This window comes from Brachyhypopomus gauderio, chromosome 9 (genome assembly GCF_052324685.1).
Source record: "Brachyhypopomus gauderio isolate BG-103 chromosome 9, BGAUD_0.2, whole genome shotgun sequence".
NCBI classification, from domain to species: domain Eukaryota; kingdom Metazoa; phylum Chordata; class Actinopteri; order Gymnotiformes; family Hypopomidae; genus Brachyhypopomus; species Brachyhypopomus gauderio.
Window position 1 is genome coordinate 6,631,655 of NC_135219.1, and position 26,684 is coordinate 6,658,338.

The 26,684-nt window shown below is 39.6% G+C and overlaps 1 protein-coding gene across 2 annotated transcripts in view; it reads left to right on the top strand.

Annotated features, from left to right (window-relative positions):
• The first annotated feature begins 19,537 nt into the window (after window positions 1-19,537).
• ezrb (ezrin b) overlaps window positions 19,538-26,684 on the top strand; it is a 28,477-nt gene continuing 21,330 nt past the window's right edge. The window contains exons 1-2 of one of the 2 annotated variants that reach the window (XM_077016712.1): window positions 19,538-19,710; window positions 20,521-20,598. In XM_077016712.1, the coding sequence (XP_076872827.1) occupies window positions 20,587-20,598 (12 nt within the window). In that variant the 5' untranslated portion in view covers window positions 19,538-19,710; window positions 20,521-20,586. Of the gene's footprint in view, window positions 19,711-19,963; window positions 20,174-20,520; window positions 20,599-26,684 lie in introns of those variants that run through there. The other variant, XM_077016713.1, reaches the window with a different exon arrangement.

The window sequence follows — 26,684 nt, forward strand, 5'->3', positions numbered from 1 at the left end:
CCACCACCACCTCTTACACAAACAGAAGAGTTGGCTCCATCACAGAACAGTGGCCGGCCTATAACTCATGCTCATCAGTGTCATCAACGTCCCAGGACATGAGCCTATCTTCAAGGCAGGCTCACTACAGTTGATTTACATTAACCCAGTCTGAACAATTATGTAATGCTATCTTTGCAGTGATTGGTGGTGTTCTTACAGTAACTGAGCCTTCTGCAGTTGTAAGCAATGAATGGACTTAGATCTTGCATGTTTGTTCTGAATACCTTTCTATATAACAATTAAGGTTACAGGATGATGAAGCAACCAGGAAGAGCAGGAAGATACTGAGAGGCCTACAAAGGTACAGTATATGGTGTATTGAGAGCATGTTATTCCATTTGAACTGTCCTGATAATGTGTTTGCCTGTCTTGTATAGAATGTGACTGACAGAAGAGGCTCCATCCACCTCCAGAGTTGTGTAGAACTGTACGAACATGTTCATGGGTTTCACCAAATATTAGCAATACATGTATTTAGAAAATGCAGTTCTAATTATTTGACCATAACATGTAATATTCTTTCTTCCATTTAAGCTGCTAGTAAAGCAGCTCTACCAGGTCCACCCAAAAAAACTAATTGAGAAGTGTGACCTTCAGATCACTTAAAGCTGTACTATTTGTACAATTAAAGACAAGTACAACTTTCATTAAAGGTTATAATGGTCGGTATCTGTACATTAAAATGCTATAGATGGATTTCTGTTCACATAATCTTCATGTTTTGAGGGTGCTGTAACTGGGATTTGGGTTCCATCAATGCAGCCAATGAAATCCTGAAAGACTAAATAGTGTGGAGCTATTTATCTATTGCTTCCTCTTTTCTTCTTTTATTTATTGTCCTTGTTAAACCTGTGATGTTGTGGAACTCCTCTTTCATGTCCATGACAGGTGGAACCATGGGTGGACGGAGGTGCCGGAGATGTGATGGTGGTTGGTGGCACCAGAGACATCAGCACAATGTCCGGCACCCATCAGCTTAGGTCTGTAGGGGGCAAGACAGTCATGGTGAATGACCAGATGCCGCCTGCCCCAACGGATCCTGTACACCACCTCCCTCAGTCACGACAGGACTGTATCTGTGTCATCAGAATCATCTTGGATGCCTCCGGTGCACCAGCACCAGAGACACCTCATTTTAATATCTGTCCACTTCATTATCTTTACACAGACTGATATGGAATTATACTGTACATGCAATGACCCTCATTTGTGCCGTTATGACACGGAACATTGTTATGACGTCATAGCTGGTATTATGAGGTCATGTGGAATTATGTGAATATTTTACTTATTTATGTTTTATTGAAGTAAAAAAAAAAAAAAACAATTACAACAAATATGGCATCAAGATAAAGTACTTTTGCCAGTTTGAAAGTAGACCATAACAGGTTATTACAATATGTTAAAACATACAACATAAAACATTTTCTAAATTAGTTTATTTTCTTAGAGACCCAAAAATAATATCATTTTTAGAAAATTCAAGTAAGTTTGGAATTTTGGGCGAAAGCCAGTAGTGCACATCATCCCAGAAAGCTTTACAGTGCATAAAATAAATGATCTGTCGTTTCAATGTTATCCTCACAGAATGAACATATTATGTGGAATAATGTTATAGGCTGATGATTGAACGTTAAAACTGTTACATAAAGTTCAACGCTGTTGACATGTTACATGTAAACTTTAAATCGTGCTGAAATCAATTCATTTAAATGAATTGAATTAACTCAGAAAAGGAAAATTGGCTATTTAGCTTTATTTCAGTCGATTATCCTATGAAATTCTTCGTCAGGTACACCAGCCACGCAGTAGCTCATTTCTCGGCTGTAAAGCGATTAGCGCCCTTTTCTTACTAATGACGCCCAGCGCGTTGGAAGCACCCAGTCCTCCCTTTCCACAGAAAGCTTGTTCAATACTAAAAAAAAAAAAACCAAAGGTGAGGATTGCAAATAATCATCTTGATTGCACTTTTCACATAGCTTCAAGAAGCGGTTCAAAAGATACAACCCGTGAATCTATTCTAGCTCGAAGGTCAATTCGCAGTTTTATTATACGGAATACGAGACCTTTGGTTTGAATCGTGCTCAGCAGAAAACGGGTGCGAGTGCAAGTTGTCGATTTTGGGAGTGGGGGTGGCGAGTGTAAAATGGAGGCAAATTAAGTATTATATGGCGATCGATTCTTAGTGTTGACTTGTAAATCCCGCGGTAGCCCAACTCAAAAGTAGCCCAAAAAACCGCACCCCGCGACCCCGAAATTTTTACCCGCGGCTGGATTTTCAAACGAGCCCAATTTGGTGTGAAAACCGCGAACCTGGAAACTCTGGATTTTGATGCTCGATGCTACGACCTGTTGTATTGCAGGAGTAATGTAATTCTTCTGACCAATAGAGGGCGCTATAAGAACGTGTTATACGTTGTGTGCAGCACTTCGACTGCCGTCGTGAGCGTTAATCCATTTTGTTCTGTGTTGAAGTGCCTGCCATGCCTGGAACTGTTAAGGTACAGTGTTTTTCTAGCACAGGGGTTTCAAATTAATTTCCACCGCGGACCACATCAGCATAATTGTTGTCCAAAGAGGGCCATATGTAACTTATAAATGTAACTACTCCTAATGTTAAAAAAACTCAATTTATTACTAACCAATTTAGCTAACCCGTAATAAAATCGCTTACTTATCACTAGGTTGTCGCTGCTTATATTACGGGTAAAGAGCTAAATGTTATAGCTGCCTGTAGCTAGCTAGCTGGGTAAAAATCCCATTTAACACAAACTATAGTTTCTATCTAAATAGATAACTAGGGCACTTAATTAATAAAGCTCTTTATATGTAGCTAGGTAGCAACTTTTAAATAGCTTTACTACTTAAATCCCGTTCAACGTAATGAGAAACAAGTGTTGTTTATGGCTAAAAACCTACAGAGTCCCTGCATAAAATAATTAGTCCAGAAACACTTCGGTTGTGTTGTGGCTGGTTTTGCAGCGTTTCTGAATTTGCAGTGCGTTTTCGAAATGTAGCGCACGCATTGACATTTTGATACATTTGCTTTGCGTATTTGCAGCGCGTTGGGTTTTAAGAGCCACCGTACATACCACATTAAGACAGAAGTATGATCTAGATTGAGAAGTTTTTATTCATGTTGAACTGCATAACTACTACTCACTTGTTCTCTCGAAGAGGTGTGAACTCTGGACGTGGAGGCCTGACGGATTACCGCTGATTACGTCTAGGACTGACTCGGTTGCCTCTTGTGGTGGTAGAAGGCGTGGAATCTGAGCCAGCCCTGATACCAGGACTGACCCGGCACTGCGGTCAAGCCAGCCCTCACTTAAAAAATCTTGGTCAAGCCAGCCCCCAAAAAAATTGCGAAGTTGCGCGTATTTCATAGATTACGGTAAAGGGTGATGTGGCCTGTGATTCCACATTTAAATCTAAATGGTGAACAGAATGAGTAAAAAGTAAATTATTACATTTTGTTACTTTTACACCGTTTTATATTTACAGTGTCATTAAAAAAAATCCTCCTGATTGCACTGAATAATTTCACTATAGAATGGTAGAACACCACCTACAGATGTCACTCATGTAAGATCAAGAAGATCTGATGTGGCATTTCAAAGTAAAGGTCCCTCAAATTTCCATATTTGATTAACTTTATTCTATGTTTACAGGGTCATTAAAAAAATCCTCCTGATTGCACTCAATAATTTCACTACAGTATGGTAGAACACCACCTAGAGATGTCACTCAGTCAAGATCAAGAAGATCTGATGTGGCATTTCAAAGTAAAGGTCCCTCAAATTTCCATATTTGATAAACTTTATTCTATGTTTACAGTGTCATAAATAAAAATCCTCCTGATTGCACAGGATAATTTCACTACAGAATGGTAGAACACCACCTACAGATGTCACTCAGTCAAGATCAAGAAGATCTGATGTGGCATTTCAAAGTAAAGGTCCCTCAAATTTCCATATTTGATAAACTTTATTCTATGTTTACAGTGTCATAAATAAAAATCCTCCTGATTGCACAGGATAATTTCACTACAGAATGGTAGAACACCACCTACAGATGTCACTCAGTCAAGATCAAGAAGATCTGATGTGGCATTTCAAAGTAAAGGTCCCTCAAATTACCATATTTGATAAACTTTATTCTATGTTTACAGTGTCATAAATAAAAATCCTCCTGATTGCACAGGATAATTTTACTACAGAATGGTAGAACACCACCTACAGATGTCACTCAGTCAATATCAAGAAGATCTGATGTGGCATTTCAAAGTAAAGGTCCCTCAAATTTCCATATTTGATCATTTTTTTTCTATGTTTACAGGGTCATAAAAAAAATCCTCCTGATTGCACTCAATAATTTCACTACAGTATGGTAGAACACCACCTAGAGATGTCACTCATGTAAGATCAAGAAGATCTGATGTGGCATTTCAAAGTAAAGGTCCCTCAAATTACCATATTTGATTAACTTTATTCTATGTTTACAGGGTCATTAAAAAAAATCCTCCTGATTGCACTCAATAATTTCACTACAGTATGGTAGAACACCACCTAGAGATGTCACTCAGTCAAGATCAAGAAGATCTGATGTGGCATTTTAAAGTAAAGGTCCCTCAAATTACCATATTTGATAAACTTTATTCTATGTTTACAGTGTCATAAATAAAAATCCTCCTGATTGCACAGGATAATTTCACTACAGAATGGTAGAACACCACCTACAGATGTCACGCAGTCAAGATCAAGAAGATCTGATGTGGCATTTCAAAGTAAAGGTTCCTCAAATTACCATATTTGATTAACTTTATTCTATGTTTACAGTGTCATAAATAAAAATCCTCCTGATTGCACAGGATAATTTCACTACAGAATGGTAGAACACCACCTACAGATGTCACTCATGTAAGATCAAGAAGATCTGATGTGGCATTTCACAGTAAAGGTCCCTCAAATTACCATATTTGATAAACTTTATTCTATGTTTACAGGGTCATTAAAAAAATCCTCCTGATTGCACTCAATAATTACACTACAGTATGGTAGAACACCACCTAGAGATGTCACTCAGTCAAGATCAAGAAGATCTGATGTGGCATTTCAAAGTAAAGGTCCCTCAAATTTCCATATTTGATAAACTTTATTCTATGTTTACAGTGTCATAAATAAAAATCCTCCTGATTGCACAGGATAATTTCACTACAGAATGGTAGAACACCACCTACAGATGTCACTCATGTAAGATCAAGAAGATCTGATGTGGCATTTCAAAGTAAAGGTCCCTCAAATTTCCATATTTGATCAATTTTATTCTATGTTTACAGTGTCATTAAAAAAAATCCTCCTGATTGCACTCAATAATTTCACTACAGTATGGTAGAACACCACCTATAGATGTCACTCAGTCAAGATCAAGAAGATCTGATGTGGCATTTCAAAGTAAAGGTCCCTCAAATTTCCATATTTGATCTTTTTTTTTCTATGTTTACAGGGTCATTAATAAAAATCCTCCTGATTGCACTCAATAATTTCACTACAGAATGGTAGAACACCACGTAGAGATGTCACTTATGTAAGATCAAGAAGATCTGATGTGGCATTTCAAAGTAAAGGTCCCTCAAATTACCAGATTTAATCAATTTTTTTTCTGTTTACAGGGTCATTAAAAAATCCTTCTGATTGCACTGAATAATTTAATTACAGAATGGTAGAACACCACCTAAAGGTGTCACTCAGCTAAGATCAAGAAGATCTGATGTGGCATTTCAAAGTAAAGGTCCCTCAAATAACCAGATTTGATCATTTTTTTTCTGTTTACAGGGTCATTAATAAAAATCCTCCTGATTGCACTCAATAATTTCACTACAGTATGGTAGAACACCACCTAGAGATGTCACTCAGTCAAGATCAAGAAGATCTGATGTATCATTTCAAAATAAGGCACTCCACATTATCAGATTTGATACATCTTACTCTATGTTTACATTGTTATTAAAAGGAATCCTCCTGATTGCACAGAATAATTTCACTACAGAATGGTAGAATACCACCTAAATGTGTCTCTCAGTCAAGATCAAAAAGATCTGATGCATTATTTCAAAATAAAGGTCCATCAAATGACCAGATTTGATCAATTTTACTCTATATTTACAGGGTCATTAAAAAGAATCCTCCTGATTGCACAGAATAATTTCACTACAGCATGGTAGAATACCACCTACAGGTGTCACTTATGTAAGATCAAGAAGATCTGATGTGTCAATTCAAAATAAAGGTCCATCAAATGACCAGATTTGATCAATTTTACTCTACATTTAGTGTCATTAAAAAGAATCCTTCTGATTGCTCAGAATAATTTCACTACAGAATGATAGAATACCAACTAAAGGTGTCACTCTGTCAAGATCAAGCAGATGTGATGTGCCATTTCAAAATAAAGGCCCACTAAATTATCATTTTGATCAATTTTACTCTGCATTTACACTGTTATTAAAAGGAATCCCACTGATTGCACAGAATAATTTCACTACAGAATGGTAGAATACCACCTAATGGTGTCACTCTGTCAAGATCAAGCAGATGTTATGTGCCATTTCAAAATAAAGTGTATATGTAAAATATTTTTAATATTTTATAATATTAAATAATAATAATAATAACAATTTACTGAACCAATAACATCCCTTATTGTATTCCAGACTTTCTTTCATATGGACTCTTTATATATAGAGAGACTACTCTAAGTAGTCTGTGTCACGGTGAGGCGGCCCCCTACCGGTCGCCTCCGTCCACAGCGGCTGTGTTGTTGTTGTTTTGTGATGTCGTGTACGCCCCTCAGGTGGGCGGAGCCCGTGATCCGTTCCCACCTGATGGTCGTTTGTCTGTCTATATAGGTCTTGTCTTTGTACCAGTTGACCGCTGGTCATTATATCCTTAATTTGGATCTATTGCACGGGTTTTGGTTTGCACACTTTCTATTAAACCATCCTTTTTCCCTGAGACTTGGCGTGATCGCTTCCTTTTCGTTGCTCACACCTGCCCGTCACAGTCTGTCTATCATTATCAATAAATGTATCTCATTTAATGACATCATTGCCCACCTGTTATCCTGAGTTACCTTCTATCACATCAGGTGATCTGAGGAGGCAGGATGCAAGTGCAAGAAACAAACAAACCAAGAGAACAAAGACAAAATTAAAGTAGAAATACTGACTTATTGGCAAATCAATAAAATAATAAAAAACTCCAAGCAAATATAAGGCAAACAACCAGGGATATATACAGGCACAAATGACAAACAGCTGGGGCTAACAAGAGGGAGACAACCAGAGCAACTGAAAGCATGTTTGCTTCTCAGCACTGGGGTCTTGGGTTCAAGTCCCTATCTGAGTGGAGTTTCCATGTTCTCCCTGTGTTTGCATGGGTTTCCTCCGGGGTCTCCGGTTCCCTCCCACAGTCCGAAGACATGGAGGTTAGGTAAATTGGCAGTCCCAGACAAATTCTCCCTGAATCTGTGTATCTGTGTCTGTTGTCTGAGTGTCTATGCTTGTATGTCCAGTGGTGGATGGTGCTCTGTCACTAGGGTCTGTCCTCTCTCCCCTTCCTGCACCCCATTCAGTCCCACAGGGGGCTGTGGATCCTGGTAGAGAGTGCGCAGTTGGCTGCTGCTTCTTGCCGTTGTGTGTGATTGGTTGTGTGAGACTTGTCATCCCCGGTAGCTCAATGTGTTCAGCCACATAATCCCAATTAGAAACAAAGGGCAGGAACCTCTGAAGTTTGGAACCTCTGAAGCCTGGTGGTTAGGGAACTGGTCTTGTGACCGGAGGGTCGTAGGTTCGATTCCCAGACCTGAGGCCATGACTGAGGTGCCCCTGAGCAAGGCCCTTAACCCTCAATTGCTCACTTGTATGTTAAAAAAAAGAGCTAAAAATGTAAGTCGCTCTGGATAAGGGAGTTTGCCAGTGTTAAAATTGTAAAGCGCCTTGGGTATCCTGAAAGGCGCTATATAAATTGAACATTCATTCATTCATTCATTCATTCATGAGCGTGTGAGGTGCGGTGACAGTGGGCGGACACTAGGAGCACATGGCAGAAATGTAAACACAGGCACATGGCACTGACAGGACAATGAAAACAAAGACAGAAAGACAAGAATGAAGCAGGGCAGAATATGACACCTGTTTGCAATTGTCATGGGCAGACGACGAGGTTAGGCACGTTAGGCAGGAGTCCCCTTGGACTATGATGTTTGCTGATGACATTGTGATCTGTAGTGAGAGTAGGGAGCAGGTGGAGGTGAGCTTGGAAAGATGGAGATATGCTTTGGAGAAAGTGAGCAGGAGTAAAACAGAGTACATGTGTGTGAATGAGAGGGCAGACGGTGGACAGGTCCAGTTACAAGGAGTTGATTTGGTGAAGGTTGACGAGTTTACCTACTTAGGGTCAAGGGTACAGAGTAATGGAGGAAGTGAAAGAGAGGTAAAGAAGAGAGTGCAGGCAGGCTGGGGTGGATGGCATAAAGTGTCTGGGGTGATCTGTGATAGAAGGGTGTCAGCAAGAATGAAAGGAAAGATCTATAGGACAGTAGTGAGACCTGCTATGTTGTATGGACTGGAGACAGTGGCACTGACAAAGAGACAGGTGAGGGAGATGGAGGTGTCTGAGATGAAGATGTTGAGATTCTCATTTGGAGTGACGAGGAAGGATAGGATTAGAAATGAGTTTATTAGAGGATCAGCACATGTAGCATGTTTTGGAGATAAAGTTAGAGAAGCGAGATTGAGGTGGTTTGGACATGTACAGAGGAGGGAGGAGAGGTATATTGGTAGGAGGGTCTTGAGGATGGAACTTCCAGGCAAGAGGAGGAGAGGTAGACCTAAGAGGAGGTTTATGGATGCAGTGGAAGAGGATATGAGAGTGGCTGGTGTGTCAGTGGAGGACACTCAAGACAGGGCCAGATGGAGGAGTTTGATCCGCTGTGGCGACCCCTAAACGGGAATAGCAGAAAGAAGAAGAAGAACACTGCCTGACCTCCTAGAAGATACAATACAATGTTAGGCATGTGTGTGGGATTTGGGGCAAACGGCTTTCCAATGCCCCTGTTTTATTGTTTTAATCAATTCTAGGAAGACGTTTGCTTATTTGAACTAATTCCCATTCATTGTTCAGCAGCAACCTGCTGAATAAATGATAAAACATCAAGGTTTACTAAGCAATGGAATGATAATGGGGCAGCAGCATCTTGACTGCAGACAGGAAGCAGAATGACCAACTCATTAAGAGGGCCTGGTCTGTCCTGATAAACCTCTTGGACCCAGTGCAAGAGATGGCAATATACTTAGACAGCACTGGACAGCTGCTACAGTCAATAGTTTCTTCACTTTAGTCTTCATAGTTTTCTTCATCTTTTCCACTGCTGTTAGACTACACAACCCACACTGCTCCTAGTAAAACCCACACATCAGCAGACCACCTAGATGTACAGAATATTGCGTGTACAGCCAGCACTACTCCCAAAGAAACTCTGGTCATCAGCAGTCCACATTCATATACAGATACTATACAGAACTGTGAATATGAATATAGCGCAAAACATTTGATACTCTGTTTTATTTCACTTTACTTTTTATAAAGCAACTGTATAGCTCTTATATGTTATTCATTCCTTAATTCTACTTAAGACATTATGCTTTTTTAATTCTGTGATTGTATTCTTATGTCCATTGTTTTATTTTTTTAATTTAATTTCTGTCTAGCTTCTGAAAACAGGAATCGAAGTGTTTTATTTAGGTGCAGCAACTCCACAGACATATAGAAAGGTCTGTAGTGGACTAAACATTTTTTTGATTATTACTCCATATTTTAGTAATTTCAGGAACCTTTATTTTGAAATGACACATCACATTTTCTTGATCTTGACTGAGTGACACCTTTAGGTGGTATTGTACCATTCTGTAGTGAAATTATTCTGTGCAATCAGAAGGATTCATTTTAATGACAGTGTAAATGCAGAGTAAAATTGATCAAAATGATAATTTAGAGGGCCTTTATTTTGAAATGGCACATCACATCTGCTTGATCTTGACAGAGTGACACCTTTAGTTGGTATTCTATCATTCTGTAGTGAAATTATTCTGAGCAATCAGAAGGATTCTTTTTAATGACACTGTAAATGTAGAGTAAAATTGATCAAATCTGGTAATTTGATGGACCTTTATTTTGAAATAATGCATCAGATCTTTTTGATCTTGACTGAGAGACACATTTAGGTGGTATTCTACCATTCTGTAGTGAAATTATTGAGTGCAATCAGGAGGATTTTTATTAATGACCCTGTAAACATAGAAAAAAAAAGATCAAATATGGAAATTTGAGGGACCTTTACTTTGAAATGCCACATCAGATCTTCTTGATCTTGACTGAGTGACATCTATAGGTGGTGTTCTACCATACTGTAGTGAAATTATTGAGTGCAATCAGGAGGATTTTTTTTAATGACACTGTAAACATAGAATAAAATTGATCAAATATGGAAATTTGAGGGACCTTTACTTTGAAATGCCACATCAGATCTTCTTGATCTTACATGAGTGACATCTGTAGGTGGTGTTCTACCATTCTGTAGTGAAATTATTGAGTGCAATCAGGAGGATTTTTTTTAATGACACTGTAAACATAGAATAAAATTGATCAAATATGGAAATTTGAGGGACCTTTACTTTGAAATGCCACATCAGATCTTCTTGATCTTACATGATTGACATCTGTAGGTGGTGTTCTACCATTCTGTAGTGAAATTATTGAGTGCAATCAGGAGGATTTTTTTATGACACTGTAAACATAGAATAAAGTTAATCAAATATGGTAATTTGAGGGACCTTTACTTTGAAATGCCACATCAGATCTTCTTGATCTTACATGATTGACATCTGTAGGTGGTGTTCTACCATTCTGTAGTGAAATTATCCTGTGCAATCAGGAGGATTTTTATTTATGACACTGTAAACATAGAATAAAGTTTATCAAATATGGTAATTTGAGGGACCTTTACTTTGAAATGCCACATCAGATCTTCTTGATCTTGACTGAGTGACATCTCTAGGTGGTGTTCTACCATACTGTAGTGAAATTATTGAGTGCAATCAGGAGGATTTTTTTTAATGACCCTGTAAACATAGAAAAAAAAAGATCAAATATGGAAATTTGAGGACCTTTACTTTGAAATGCCACATCAGATCTTCTTGATCTTGACTGAGTGACATCTGTAGGTGGTGTTCTACCATTCTGTAGTGAAATTATTCAGTGCAATCAGGAGGATTTTTTTTAATGACACTGTAAATATAAAACGGTGTAAAAGTAACAAATGTAATAATTTAAATTTACTTTCAAGGTTTTCATTTTCATAGACATTAAATACAGTTTGAGTCATGATTTATTAGTTCTGAATTAAACGATTTACTTGTGGAATTAAATGTGGAATCACAGGCAGCATCACCCATTACCGTAATCTATGGTATACGCGCAACTTCGCAATTTTTTCGGGGGCTGGCTTGACCAAGATTTTTTAAGTGAGGGCTGGCTTGACCGCAGTGACCCGGCCCACGTGTTTTCAACAACAACTTCAAAGCCGGATTTCTCACGATCAGCTGCATTTATCTGGTTTGATTGAAAAGTTTCCAATGTTTAATATGTGATTTGATCACATCCCCTCTGAGGCTCTGAACATTTGAACACACTTGGTTTAGTTTGTTACAACCTTTAATATTCCACGACACAAAGCGTAGCATCCTACCCATATTTGTCCCAGAGCTAGTCATGACTAGTCGTTATAGAGAAGAGGGTTGGGCACTGAGCAGGACCATAACCCCAGTGGCGGAGCCAAAGGGGGGGCATCAGAGCCCTTCCCAAGTGCCACCCCACTGGAAATGGTAATTTTAAGAGAAAATCTGTGTTTCCTTTCGTTCATCATTTGTATATGGACCCCTCTGATAAAGCCTTGGTCACCATTTGGCCACCCCTTGAATGCACCCTATGCAGTCTAGCTCCACCACTGCATAACCCACAGGAGGGCAGCAGGTGGTGAATGGTGATAATAAGACCAAGAGCAGAATAGATAAATAAATAAAGCTAAATAAATAAATTAAAATGGGGAAGTGGTGGGTAGGAGAACCATACCTATATACCTGGTACATAAGCAACACAGCTGAGGAACTTTTCCAACTGCTCTGCCTGCAGGACTTCTCCCGCATTACAAATCCCTGTATATAAAACCCCACTGAAATAGTACACAAAATAGAAATTGAGAACAGGTCCGGTTAACAAAAGTCAAACACAATCCTGCATATGTATGTCACAAATTACATAGAATGGCCCGATTAAACATTATCTTTGTAGTCAGACCCTCCAGAAAGTCGCGATGTTGCGATTTGCAACTTCAACGCAACTTCAAGCAAACCCCGCGAATTCAGGGCGGTGTTGCAACTTCAGCCAATCACCGCAACTTTCCCGCAAATTTGACCAATCACTGATGTCGTATTGATGTGACGTCGACAAACTCCCGCCTTACTTCCGTATATACGTTCAAGAGGAGCAGACTGAAAGCAGCATGAGCGACGAAAATAACGGCAAAAAGATCGGGAAAAGCAGTATCCCGGTACACTACATGAAAGCGGGGATAAACTGTCCAGATCAGACCCGCGAATTGATTATCTATGGCCCCCTGGATGATATTTAATTACTATTAGAACCGGCCCGCAGGCCACAGCCGCCCGATGGTGTTTTGCACGCACAAACACTACATTCCCCACAATGCAACGGTAGCCCGCGAAGTCACTGCAGCGCACGCAAGTGGCGAGGGTCTGAGATAAAGTTTATAAGTTTAAACTTTAAACTGAGATAAAGTTTAAAGTCAGAGATAAAGTTTATTTATCTCTGATCCATATCTATGAGTTACTAGTTCGCTCTGACGCCAACCACTGGCGATCGATCTCGATATAATACTTAATTTGTGTCCATTTTACAGGCCGCCCGGTAACAACTTACGTTCGCTAACCCCGCGCCCCCGTCAACAATTAATCAGACCCTCCAGAAAGTCGCGATGTTGCGATTTGCAACTTCAACGCTACTTCAAGCAAACCCCGTGAATTCAGGGCGGTGTTGCAACTTCAGCCAATCACCGCAACTTTCCCGCACATTTGACCAATCACTGATGTCGTCTTGATGTGACGTCGACAAACTCCCGCCTTACTTCCGTATATACGTTCAAGAGGAGCAGCATGAGCGACGAAAATAACGGCAAAAAGATCGGGAAAAGCAGTATCCCGGTACACTACATGAAAGCGGGGATACACTGTCCAGATCCGATACGCGAATTGATTATCTATGGCCCCCTGGATGATATTTAATTACTATTAGAACCGGCCCGCAGGCCACAGCCGCCCGATGGTGTTTTGCACGCACAAACACTACATTCCCCACAATGCAACGGTAGCCCGCGAACTCACTGCAGCGCACGCAAGCGGCGAGGGTCTGAGATAAAGTTTATAAGTTTAAACTTTAAACTAGTGTTGCCACCTGTCCCGGTTTTCACGTGCCTGTACCGGTTTTACCAGGCTGTCCCGGTTTGTCCCGGTTTTTCATCTTTTTAATATTCGGTCCCGGCAAAAAAAAACTAGGTTAGTTCAAACCATGATTCAGACTGTTTCTGCACACTTTAAATCTGTTTTTTTCTCGCTGTGTCCATTTTAAACCCCTCCGGTAACGTTTTACGTTAAGTTTACGTTCGCCATGCCGCGCTCAACAACTTACGTTCGCCGCCCACCCCGCTCAACAGATTACACTCGCTCAGTATGACAGTGTCCTTGTTTTTTGTCAGACCTAGGTGGCAACCCTACTTTAAAATGAGATAAAGTTTAAAGTCAGAGATAAAGTTTATTTATCTCTGATCCATATCTGTGAGTTACTAGTTCGCTCTGGCACAACCACTGGCGATCGATCTCGATATAATACTTAATTTGTGTCCATTTTACAGGCCGCCCGATAACAACTTACGTTCGCTAACCCCGCCACCCCCTCCAGGTTCAAATCTCACTTCAAGCGATCTTGAAAAGTTGGCAACCCTGAATAAATAGGTAAATAGATCATTAAAATGGACTACTAAATAGAGGAAACCATACAACATTTACTCCCTATTGTAATGTACTCACAAAAAAGCAAAAACACACCGCAACTTCCATCGCAATTTTTTTGAAAAACACCCGCAACATCAAACATTTTAGCCCGCAACAATCACAAAAAAGGCCCGCGAAATCCTGGTGGGACTGTGTAGTGAACAAAACCAGCTCATCCATACTTTAATGTCTCAAGGATCAAAAGCACTCAAATTCGTGCTAGTTATTGAACTGTTCAAACTCAAAGTCTTGTAAGTGGAAGTATTGAGTCCCATTGAGCATTGTAGCCATTTAGGAAGAATATAAAAACAAAGGTAGCTCACGCAAAACAAATAAAGTCTCAATGTAAAAACAAAATCTGTTTGTGCAAGATGTACATAATGTCTCTAGGATAAAAAAAACACATAAATTAGTCCTAGTTATTGTTTTACCTCAAAATCTTCAATATAGAAATATTTAGTCTTAGTGAGCGCTGCAGTGATCAACTGAGCCAATAAAAAAAACCAGACCTAGAAAAGACCAAAGTTATGAATTTGCTCAATCTATCCACAAACCATCGCTCAAGGGTGTTAAGAGAACCGGAAAATATTTAGCATATTCCCCGTAGGCAAAACTGTTTTTGTTGCCATCTCACATGATTGCAGAAAACCTTGCAGGGAAAATGGAGGATTTAATGAATAAAGTGCACCAACATAAATAATCCAAAGAGAGATAATCCAAATTAAGGATTTAATAACCAGCAGTCAACTGGTGCAAAGACAATATTGAGAGAGACAAATGACCTTCAGGTGTTGGGTTTCCTAATGGGCCTGAGGGATGAACACAAAGTCACAACAGGACAACATGAAATACTGCCACTGCTGGCAGGGTCAGCTGGCAGGGGGCCTCTGTATCTAGATTTTGCTGCTTTTAAAAAAATATGCAACAAATATGTCCAAGAAAAGTAAAAAACACAATGTAAAAAAGTAAAAGTGATGTGAAAAGACAAGTTAATAAAATTAATAATAAAAGCGAGGTGCAATAATAAAAAAGGTAATCCCCTTGTCGCAAGTTATGTGAAATTTTGTCAGAAATATTTTAATGCAAAATATCCATCACATTATTCAGCATATTGTTTAGAGTAATGTTTGCCCAGATGTTGTTTGACAACATCCCCCAGCCATCTAAAATGTCCTGTTAGCATTCGACATGAATCTGTGATGCCGGGACAGAAGCAGCAGGAGTCGGAGGCTGTGAGCGAGCGGCTTTATTATCCATCATAAGCAACTTAAATACGTAGGCCACAAGGCAGAACAAACTCAAAGATTAAGAGATAAGGAACAGACACAGCTACAAGAAGAACAGGGCTTGGATGTCCACAACACAGAGCAGGACTCTCCCACGGTGCGAGGCGAGGGTGCAGGCTGAATGCGTATGGAGTCAAATTAGGGTCTTTTATGGTGACGAAAAAATAATAATATCGCAAATATAAGATTAGCATTTTGCATTTTACGTTCCTAATTTATTTCTGCAATACTTTCCCTCTTTTGCGTTTCTTTCTTTTCTTTGCGTTTCACATTTTATGTTGCTGCTTTTTTTTGCAATACTTTCTCCCTTTTGCGTTTCTTTCTTTTGTTTGCGCGTCACTGCTTTTCTTTGCGTCTCGCATTTTACGTTCATAATTTTTTTTTGCGCTTCTCTCTTTTCTTTGCTCCGGTTTTACCCTCTGTGTGGGGGCGGGGAAAGAGGCGTGGCCAAGAGCGAAAGGCGTGCTGTGAACGTTCAGCGTCATCAGTTGAACCGTCACACAGCGCGGCAATTTGGTTACTGGTATCATGGCAGACGGTCGCCCAGCTGGACCACAGGTATATGCGTGCAGACATAGACATCAGGTGCTAAAGCACCACCAACTCTGCCCTTTATCAATGAAAGTGCCCTTTTAAAACTTCGTTTAAAAATATATATATTATTATTATTATTAACATTTTACTGAGGTCGGTTTGAAATGATCTTTTGAAAACCTGAGCGAATAAAAACAATGCCCTGAAATGCGCCACCACCTCGCACACACCCGACCTCTCTCTTCCTTTAACACCAGATGCGCTGCAGCAGCAGTTCAGTTCAGCGAGTGGAAGGAAGCTGAACTGACGCTGAACATTCACAGCACGCCTTTCGCTCTTGGCCACGCCTCTTTCCCCGCCCCCACACAGAGGGTAAAACCGGAGCAAAGAAAAGAGTGAAGCGCAAAAAAAAATTTATGAACGTAAAATGCGAGACGCAAAGAAAAGCAGTGACGCGCAAACAAAAGAAAGAAACGCAAAAGGGAGAAAGTATTGCAAAAAAAAAGCAGCAACATAAAATGTGAAACGCAAAGAAAAGAAAGAAACGCAAAAGAGGGAAAGTATTGCAGAAACAAATTAGGAACGTAAAATGCAAAATGCTAATCTTATATTTGCGATATTATTATTTTTTCGTCACCATTAAAGACCCTAATTTGACTCCATAAATGCGCAGCACTGGACAGTGCGACCTGTGGGAATAAATACATCCCTATCCTGATTAGATGACAGGTGTCAATACTCTGGTGATTAGAATGGAAGGAGTGTCTGGGAATGAGAGGGTGTGCTCTGTGTGGTCGTGGGTGTGCATGTAAGGGAAGGAATGCAGATTTGTTGTACACAGTTAACGGATATGACACAACAAAAATAATCAGTCCAGCTCCAATTACAAAACGGAGTCGTGGCTAGTTGATTCTTGTTTAACTGACATGTCTGGTTAACAAAGACATTACTCTCCATTTGAATTGAGTTGTGGCCACAAAAATAACAACTAGCTACTGCTTTCATCTTGACCATTCCTGTTTGTTTTGAATGCAGCTCCTTCCAACACTGGTACCCACAACCTCATGTATAATAACCCAGTTTTCTACTGTCAGTTCTGTGTTACAGCTTCAACTCATCCTCCATTACAGTATGTGTTTTGGCTAACCATTCAAGGTAAAATGTGTTACCTTCTGCAACACTGGATCAAATGAGGAGGTCACATGTCCAAAAAGTTGCATCACAATCACCCACAACATTTAGTAGTAATCAGGATAATGCATAAGTATTGCCATGTTGTAGGGAAGGCTTCTTTGGTGTGTCATAGGCAGCTAGGATCAGTGGCCCTTACTGCCTAGCCACTGTTGAAGTGCTTTTTGGTCCTACAATATTCAATAATGGCTTGTAGGTCATGATCAAAGTAAACTTACACCCATACAAGTATTCATTGATACTGAGTGCTTCCTTTTCAATTTGCAAATAATTCACTTTTAATAAGACACTTTTCTGTCCAGGACCACACTTTGTGTACCAGCTCAGTCAATGGTTTAATCTCTGTATCAAGTTGGGTATAAATTGGCCATAGTAATTGAACATTGCCATACAAAATCTTAACACTAATAAGCTTTTAGGCACTAGCGCCTTTTCAATGGCTTGCTTTCTTGGGGGATCTGGTTGTAACCCCTCCAAGTTTATCATGTGCCCCAAGCATATGACACTGTTCTGGAAGAGTGTATATAATGATCTGAAAATAGTGGATGGTTTCCCTCCTGCCTGTATTTTCCAAGAGGGGATACTGATTCACCTCCAAGCAGAGATTGATGTGTCAGTTTGTAATCCTCACAAAGACGAATAGACTTATGCTTTGGAATAAAAACTAACTGTACAACACATTTCCTATACAGGCTAATCAACACAACACATTTGAATGAGACACTAACAAAGAGAAGCACAGGACGCTACACACATACACTTTATACACGTATTCTAACAAGCACTGCATGAAACACATTAGACTAACGACACAAGTGAACACACACACACACACCCAACCACATCCCCACATGTACATACACGGACACGAACTACGGAGACACATGCCCCAAAGGGAGGGGTCTGGGGCTGTAGCGTGACAACCATTCAAAATTTGGGATCACTTAGAAATTTCCTTATTTTTGACAGAATTTTTTTTCTCAATTATGCTAACATTTAATGAATCGGAAATACACTCATTGTTAATGTGGTAAATTAACTGTAAACTAGCTGTAAACATCTGGTTTTTAATGCAATATCTACATGGAGACCCATTTCCAACCACCATCACTCCAGTGTTCTAATGGTACATTGTGTTAGCTAACTGTGTAAGAAGGCTATTGGATGTTTAGAAAACCCTTGTGCAAGTAGGTACATGTGGGGTGTGGTTGGGTGCTGGCCTTAAAACAGTTTTGCTGATTAGAGAAGCTATAAAACTGACCTTCCTTTGAGCTAGTTGAGAATCTGGAGCATTACAATTGTTGGTTCGATTAAACTCACAAAATGGCCAGAAAAAGAGAACTTTCAATTGAAACTCGACAGTCTATTCTTGTTCTGAGAAATGAAGACTATTCCATGAAAGACATTGCCAAGAAACTGAAGATTTCCTACAATGGTGTGTACTACTCCCATCAGAGGAGAGCACAAACAGGCTCTGACCAGAGTAGAAAGAGAAGTGAAAGTCCCCGCTGCACAACTGAGCAACAAGACGAGTCTCAAGTTTGAGAAATCGACCGCTCACAGGTCCTCAACTGGCAGCTTCATTAAATAGTACCCGCAAAACGCCAGTGTCAACGTCTACAGTGAAGAAGCGACTCCAGGATGCTGGCCTTCAGGGCAGAGTGGCAAAGAAAAAGCCATATCTGAGACTGACTAATAAAAGAAAAAGATTAATATGGGCAAAAGAACACAGACATTGGACAGAGGAAGATTGGAAAAAAGTGTTCTGGACAGACGAATCGAAGTTTGAGGTGTTTGGATCACACAGACAAACATTTGTGAGACGCAGGACAACTGAAAAGATGCTGGAAGAGTGCCTGACACCTAAGTAAATAAATGTGTGTTGTGAACATCAGTGATATCTCCTATATTATTCACTGTAGAATACTTAGCTACTGATTTCCTGATACTGGCCGTTACATGCGCCAACGTGAATAAGGTGTCTCTCGGAACGTTTCCCCCAGGAAAAATTACCCTCTAATTAATGAAACACGTTTTTGAAAACAAATTACCTCAATTTCACCTAATACAGCTGAGTAATAGTTTTTTCTTAAAATGCTGATGTGTAGACAGACTATAATTCAGTAGGTTAAATCACTAATCATTCTAAACGTAACCTAGTTTGGAAACACTAATATTTTCGAATATATTAACTTATTTATAATATAGTAATACAGTAGTCTGCATTAACAAATGCTATGTGTTATACAGCCCATCGGAGTCGCTGTTGTAAGCGTAAAGGCCTTTACTGTTGCACGGGTGACGAACAGGAACTCATTCAACAATTCGCCAACAACTCAGATGCAGCTCACAGCGCCGGAGTGGCCGATCAGCCATATTGCGCAGCTGCCCGACGATTTTATCGGAGGGAGGGGAGTTGTGCTGGTAGAGTCGGATTTATAGGAGTTACCACAAATCCCATCTCTTCCCTTTCTGGTAAGACATGTTCGAGTTGAAGATATTACTGAGGTTTTTACACTGTTTCATTTGGTGGAAAAAGCTCATGTTGTATCGCTACATTTCTTATTGCATTTACTTATTTATTTTGTCCCGAGACGCACTGACGCCGCCCCACTCAAAGGAAACATCTATTTCAACAGGTGTTTCTCTGCTTGTTAGTGGGATGTGGCTAGTTGCATAGCAAAAAAAGGATGGTTGTTAAATGGGCTGGTTTAGTCTGCTCCTCACTGACAGTCAGTTTATGTGATACATTACTTTACAAATTCTTCAAGCGGTCGCATTTTAAGAGTGGCAGAACTATTCCAAATCAGTCAATGAGGAAGCAGGATTAATCACAGTGTTCGTATGTAGCCTAATTAGCCTGTTTTATATGGGCTGTCGTATTGAATTTGCGACATATCTACAACACATTGCTGCGGCTCGTCCCAGGATTTCGCCGGTATGAATAGATTGGTGCATTCCACCCATTTCAGTGAAATAAATCAGCTATAGATTTGCAGTGTAATACACAGTGACTTATAACAGACAGAAGATGATTTCGTAGGTGAAGGCAACAGAAATAACATTAAGAGTGAGGTGGAGACTTAAAAGTCATTGACTGCTAAAACCTTTTGTGCCACTATGGGTGAGGCCAGTATAGAAGAGTCTAAATTTTAATAGTGATTCATAAGGTTAGACATGGAGTGCGTCAGTACCGATGTATGTTCCCACTGTCGTTAAAGGAAGGGCGCCGCTGACTCAGTATCGCTGGGATAGGTGAAACTCGTTTCTCTTCTTTTGTCATAGGAGACTCTCTGGAATAGTCATTTACCGGAATAATCCGAAGCCTTTGCTTCAACAGTAGGATTCAAAATGCCCAAACCTGTAAGTATGTGATTAGTTATTCTGTAAAGTTTGGCTGTTGATTTGTCGTCAACACGTTCAACATCTTCGTAAAGCTACGCTGAGTTTTGGTTGGTTTCACCTGACATAGTTTGAATGGTTTCAGGTTTTGACAGTCGAACACATAACCAATCAGGTATTTGGTGACAATAAAAAAGATCGATGTAAATGAGAAAAAAACCATAACCGTACACAATGAGTCTATATGGCATACATCCTCGGTAATCTAAATAACCTGAAATATATGAAATCATAATCTAATATATAGCCTGTTATTGATCACCTGTAATTCTCTGTACAGTAAAGTAATTTGAGCTATCTATTCCATGACTTTGTCATGTACATATTTCCAGTTAAGTAAAATTAGTGATCACTCATTGCTTATACGTAAAGGGGCATAGAAAAGCAAATATTAATCTGAAGTTACGAGTGTTCTACGCGAATATCATCTGCTTGTTAGGTCTAGCAAATTAAAATAAAAAAGCCCAAATCATGGTAATGATGCAATACTAAAATGCCAATGTTCTGACTGTGAAAATGCTGCATTGTTGGTTTGCTGACAGCCCCGGGGTTGAAGTAGCATTTTTGTGTCAAGGAAACAAGTCTCTTGCAGCATACAATCACCAGCAACTGTTTGAAACACCTGCCTTCTACCTACAGTCACTCACCACCTGTACACCTATCCTATACGTGCATTTTCTTAGTGTACAGCAGCTGTAGGGCAAGCTGATTTCTCAGTCATCCTCTTGTTGATCAAGAGCTAATCAGTGGTGATGAGAGACATTTGGGTGGCAGACCGGCAACACGGACACAGTGTTGTAGCTGGTGTCATGGTTGTGGATTCAGGTATGTCATGTTTATTAAGAACAGCAGAATGCTGGGAGGTTTATTCATGCAGTGATATGAGAATCCAAAAATATCCAGTCATCATCAGATCTGTACTTAGAAGCTGAGCACTGATGAAAGGTCACTGGTTGATGAGCAGATGTACACCTTTGCGGTGTAATATAATCGCTGGCATTTTCTATGTTTATTCTTGTGAGGTTATGAAATGAGTGGTGAAAACTGCATTTAGTTCCTAATGAATGAAGTACAGTATCAGTTACCTTCATGTCACCGTGCTGGTTTCACTTGGAATGACTCATTCTGATGATGAATAGCAAACAAAGTAAGTCTTCAGGCTTTTCTAACATTCCAGTTCCAAGAACAACTCTTGGGGGGGGGGGGAGGATATCTATATATATATATATATATATATATATATATATATATATATATATATATATATATATATATATATATATATATATATATATATATATATATAATTAGTGTGTGGAGACAGGTCATTGTGAGTGACACAGAATAGCCAGATGCTAAGTGAAGTTTCATTACAGATAGATCTTTTGATGTGGAAGATATTTCTCCACTAGTATCCCCACCCCGATGACGAGGTGGTGAAATGAGGCAACTGCCCATTTAAAAACAATAAAGGGAGAATCTTCACTATTTCACCATGGATTTGGGCGGTGGCTATAGTTTCAACTCCATAGTGGCTCTTGGGGAGTGCAAACTCTGACTTGACAAAAAAAAATATTTTGAGGTAAGTGTTGTATTATCAGAATAGATAAAGGTTGTGTTGGAATGTATGTAAAACTGAAATATTTACTTTTTTGGTTTTTCACTTTGAACACATGAAGTGACGAGAAGTCGTAATTGTTTTTGAAAGAACATCCTACAGTATACTAAACATTTCATTCTGCTCAAAGTATATTTAAAAAGAAAATTTTAACTATTTTATGTCCTTGAATATAAATATTCAACATGGCTCTTTAATATTATTCTAATCCTTTTTGAAAATGAAATAAGTTATATTTGCTTCTGTCCCCTGCCTATCATATTCTCTTTGCATCTCAGTGGTATTTTATCACTTGTCATTGCCCAAGGGGTTTCATGCAAGGGAGCATTTAATGCTAAACACTGTCCAAATCTCTATTCATTAGTTGCCATTGGGCCTTACTCTTTTAAGGTTACTGAAGGTTGTCATGTTTGTATGCTGATTAAAGTAATTAGTTTGCTCAAGTTTACAAGCTGTACAGGCATTAAATGCACTGCTCAAACCTGCGTCCATACTAGTAGGGCAGCCATACAAAATCTACTTTGAGTCCTTGTTAGTTGCTAAAGTTCTAGATAATCTTAAGGTTTTTGAGACATAATAACTTGGTGTCATCATGCCACGTGAAGTGTTTAAAAAAACGACATATCCAATAGAGGTGTGCCAAAAAATCGATTCATATATCAAAAATCGATTCTCATTTACTACGATTCAGAATCGATTTTAAATGTCCCAAAATCGATTCTAAGTCGTGGTGAAGTCTCGCGTTACGTAATTACAAAATTACGCGAGATGTTCTGGGACACACTCATGCGCGGAAAAGGTTCAAAACACATGGAGGAAAGAGATATTCAACCTGTCCGGTCTTCATTTAAGGCAAAAATATGGGTTCATTTTGGTTTTTACAGAATGCCGGGGAAGACCGAACTGGACACAATGTAGCTCGTGTGCAAGGCTTGTGTAACGCGGTGAGCACGGGAGCGTTAAGGGTGAGAAATAATATAGAGAAGGATGGACCCAAGTGCCGGCTCGCAAGAGCAAGACGTTTGACACTCGTCAAATATATTAGCGAGAGGGAAACGCGCACAGCGACCCAGAACGAACAAACAAAACAACACGGAAGACTCAACGCGCAAGAGAATAGAAAGCAAAACCGTGAGGGCACGGAGTAAATAGAAACAAAAAACCAATGCGGAAAATACAACGCATGAAAAATAACACTCAACCGTAGTGATAACAGAGAGAGGTGGCGAGACACCATTAAACGATAAGCAATCACAGAGAAAGCAGAGACTGGCTGAGAACGTACGGTTATGTCGGTTTAGTCTGGGACTGACTCTGGTGCCCCTAGCGACGGCTGGGGGAACTGCATCCGAGCCAGCCCTGACAGCTCGCAAAATGAAGCTCAAGAATTTTGGTAACAACAAAAACCATTTTATTTTACCAAAGCACTTAATTTTTGTTAATTAAATGTGAAAGACACTTAATTTTCTGTATTTGTCGTTCTGTCTTGCAAAGCAGACTGTAGTAGATCATGCAGATTTTATAGACTGAAGCAGACATTTTTATAAATCAAATCGTTTTTTGAATCGAAAATCGTTTTGAATCGAAAATTGATTTTTGAATTGAATTGTGGCCCCCAAAATCGGAATCGAATCGAATCGTGAGATAGTAAACGATTCCCACCCCTAATATCCAACATACAACATTAGCTAATTGATTTTTTTCAAAGCCATAACTGTCATAGCTGGGTTTGTCTTATTCTTCAGCTGTGATTTCTGCGTAGGCCATGTGTTCACTGTGACATATGGAAATGAACACTGGCAGAAAACCATGGGCGCTATAGAAGCGTGGGTTTTTGCATCCATATGCCTTTGTTAAATACCAGTCTGTCTTCACTTACAAATGACTCAGCCCTGCCTGGCTAGGGACTTAGCTCATGTTTTCTCATGCATCATGGCCGAGATTCTTCGTATCACTGGTATCTTAGTATTATCAGTTTACCACCCAGACTTGCATATAAAAGTATGAATGAATGAATGAATGAATGACTGTTCAATTTATATAGCGCCTTTCAGAATACCCAAGGCGCTTTACAATTTAACACAGGTACAAGTCACAGACAACCAATCACACACACAAAATTAAGTATAGTATAATATAGTATAGCATCTGATTTTGATAGGTTTGTCTACATATTGGATGGAGGAGCATAATCCAGATTTAACTACTTATTTACCTGTCATTTCTGTGATTATTTATAGGCTAAGGCCAAGGCATGCCTGCATAGTGTGGTGATAGGGATTATCCATTTAGTGAAAGGTAACCTTGTTCCTCTGTTTTAAATGGAGTTCAAAATTCCATACATGGTCATTATTATTGTGTTTTTGCACAAATCAGTGCACTACAATATATAGTGGGACTAAGCCAATAATCAAATAAATCATCAACATTTAACTACATTTACATGCCCACAACAACCCAACACAGTCCTCAGGCTGTTGGAAGTTAGGCCAAACCAAGATGTTTACGAGTTGCATAAGCTTGTATTCCATTTAGTCTAATTTATACAGTCATAACGTGTTGCCTCACTTCCATGTACTTCACTGCCCAGTGTCATGACCTCACCTTGTGCACCAAACATTGTCGAAGCTAGCAACAGTGCTAACATGCTAACTTTACTAGGCTTCACTTCACTTCCAGTTTCATTTTTCTGTAGGTGAAAATTGTTAATCTTTCAATAATGTGTTTTTAAAAGGAAAGTCAGGAATCTCAGCGAAACCCTGAAGGGGAAGCATTCTGAATTCAAAAAAAATTCTGATCTAAGCATTGTGTTGCAGTGGCAGTTTATTTTGGAGAATGAGATTATTTAGCAGTTGCGATATCTAGGTTGCTAAACTGATTTTGCTGCTCCTTTCTCACTCAACATCATGAGGGAACAAAATGTCATGTAGTGAAAATAAATCAAGTAGTAGTCTCTGATGGACCATAGAGAAGTGGACAATCTTAATGAAAGGAATATATTTTTTTGGTAAAGCTTAAGTCTGTAATGTTGTCCTGCTGTCCTTCCCTTAGCTGGGGTCATTGTCTCCATTCTGAAAATACTGCAGAGGTATCCATCACTGCAAGATGTCCACCCTCCCCCCTGTTGAGGGGGTCAATGAGAGCAATGGTCATTAGCATGCAGAATCAGTGCTCACACAATGGCCTTTTCATCTCAGTGTAGAAAATGACATGTACAAAAACTGAAAGTCTGTAGATTTTTATGGTGTGTGTGTGTGACATGGTGCATTGTCCTGCTGGAAGTAGCCATCAGAAGATGGATACGCTGTGATCATAAAGGAATGGACATGGTCAGCAATAATACTCGGGTAGGCTGTGGCGTTGACACGATGCTCAGTTGGTACTAATGGGCCCAAAGTGTGCCAGGAAAATATCCGCCACACCATTGCACCACCAGCCTAGACTGTGATACAAGGCAGGATGGGTCCATGCTTTCATGTTGTTGATGCCGAATTCTGACCCTACCATCCGTATGTCGCAGCAGAAATAGAGACTCATCAGACCAGGCAATGTTTTTCCAAACTTCTGTTATCCAATTTTGATGAGCCTGTGCAAATTGTGTGTCCAGAGGACTCTAGAGCAGTGGAGGAGCATACTCTGGAGTGACAAATCACATTTCTCCATCTGGCAATCTGATGGACGATTCTGGACGAGACAGAAAGGTTCTTCTGAAGTTGTTGTGTTGCTCAGTTTTGTGAACATAGAGCACTCGGTGATCACCTGTTACAGAATAGGGATTTTACTCTATAGGTTATACTTTTTGCTTAATATAATAATGATAATAAAATAGTAGTGATATTAAATGTAATTCCAAGGATCTGCCACTGCCCACAGAGAATACCTACTGCATCCGAGAAATGACTGTCAGAATGCAATTGGAATCCAGGAGTACCAGAATGTCAACCACGGCTAAAAGCTTTTGGTGGCAAGCGACCATCATATGCTAGTAGATATGCATGGATAATAAGCAATAAGCCCTATACAAACCAAATAGTTTAACTGAAACCAATAAAACTGCTGGTATACGCTGCTGTGATGGTCATACTTGAGACCCTAATGTACAGAATACAAGCCACAGGTCACCCCTGCTGTTTTTCTTGCAAACAAGAAAACAAAATAAAGAATCTCAGACGGAAGCTGGTGAATTGTCAGAGCTCCAGGAGGACATGAAGATCAAACATGCAGCCTGGCTAAAGATGAAAATGTAACTGATGGCCCATAAGTAACTCTAGAGTGCTAAATAAAGGTTAACAGCACTGGTGTCCAGACTGCAGAGATACACAAAAAAAAACACCAGACAAATGAGTCTTGAACTATGCAAAGTATACTCCGTTACAGTCCAACACAAGCAAAGCTGTGGGTAGACCCAGATCTGAAGCAAAACTGACCG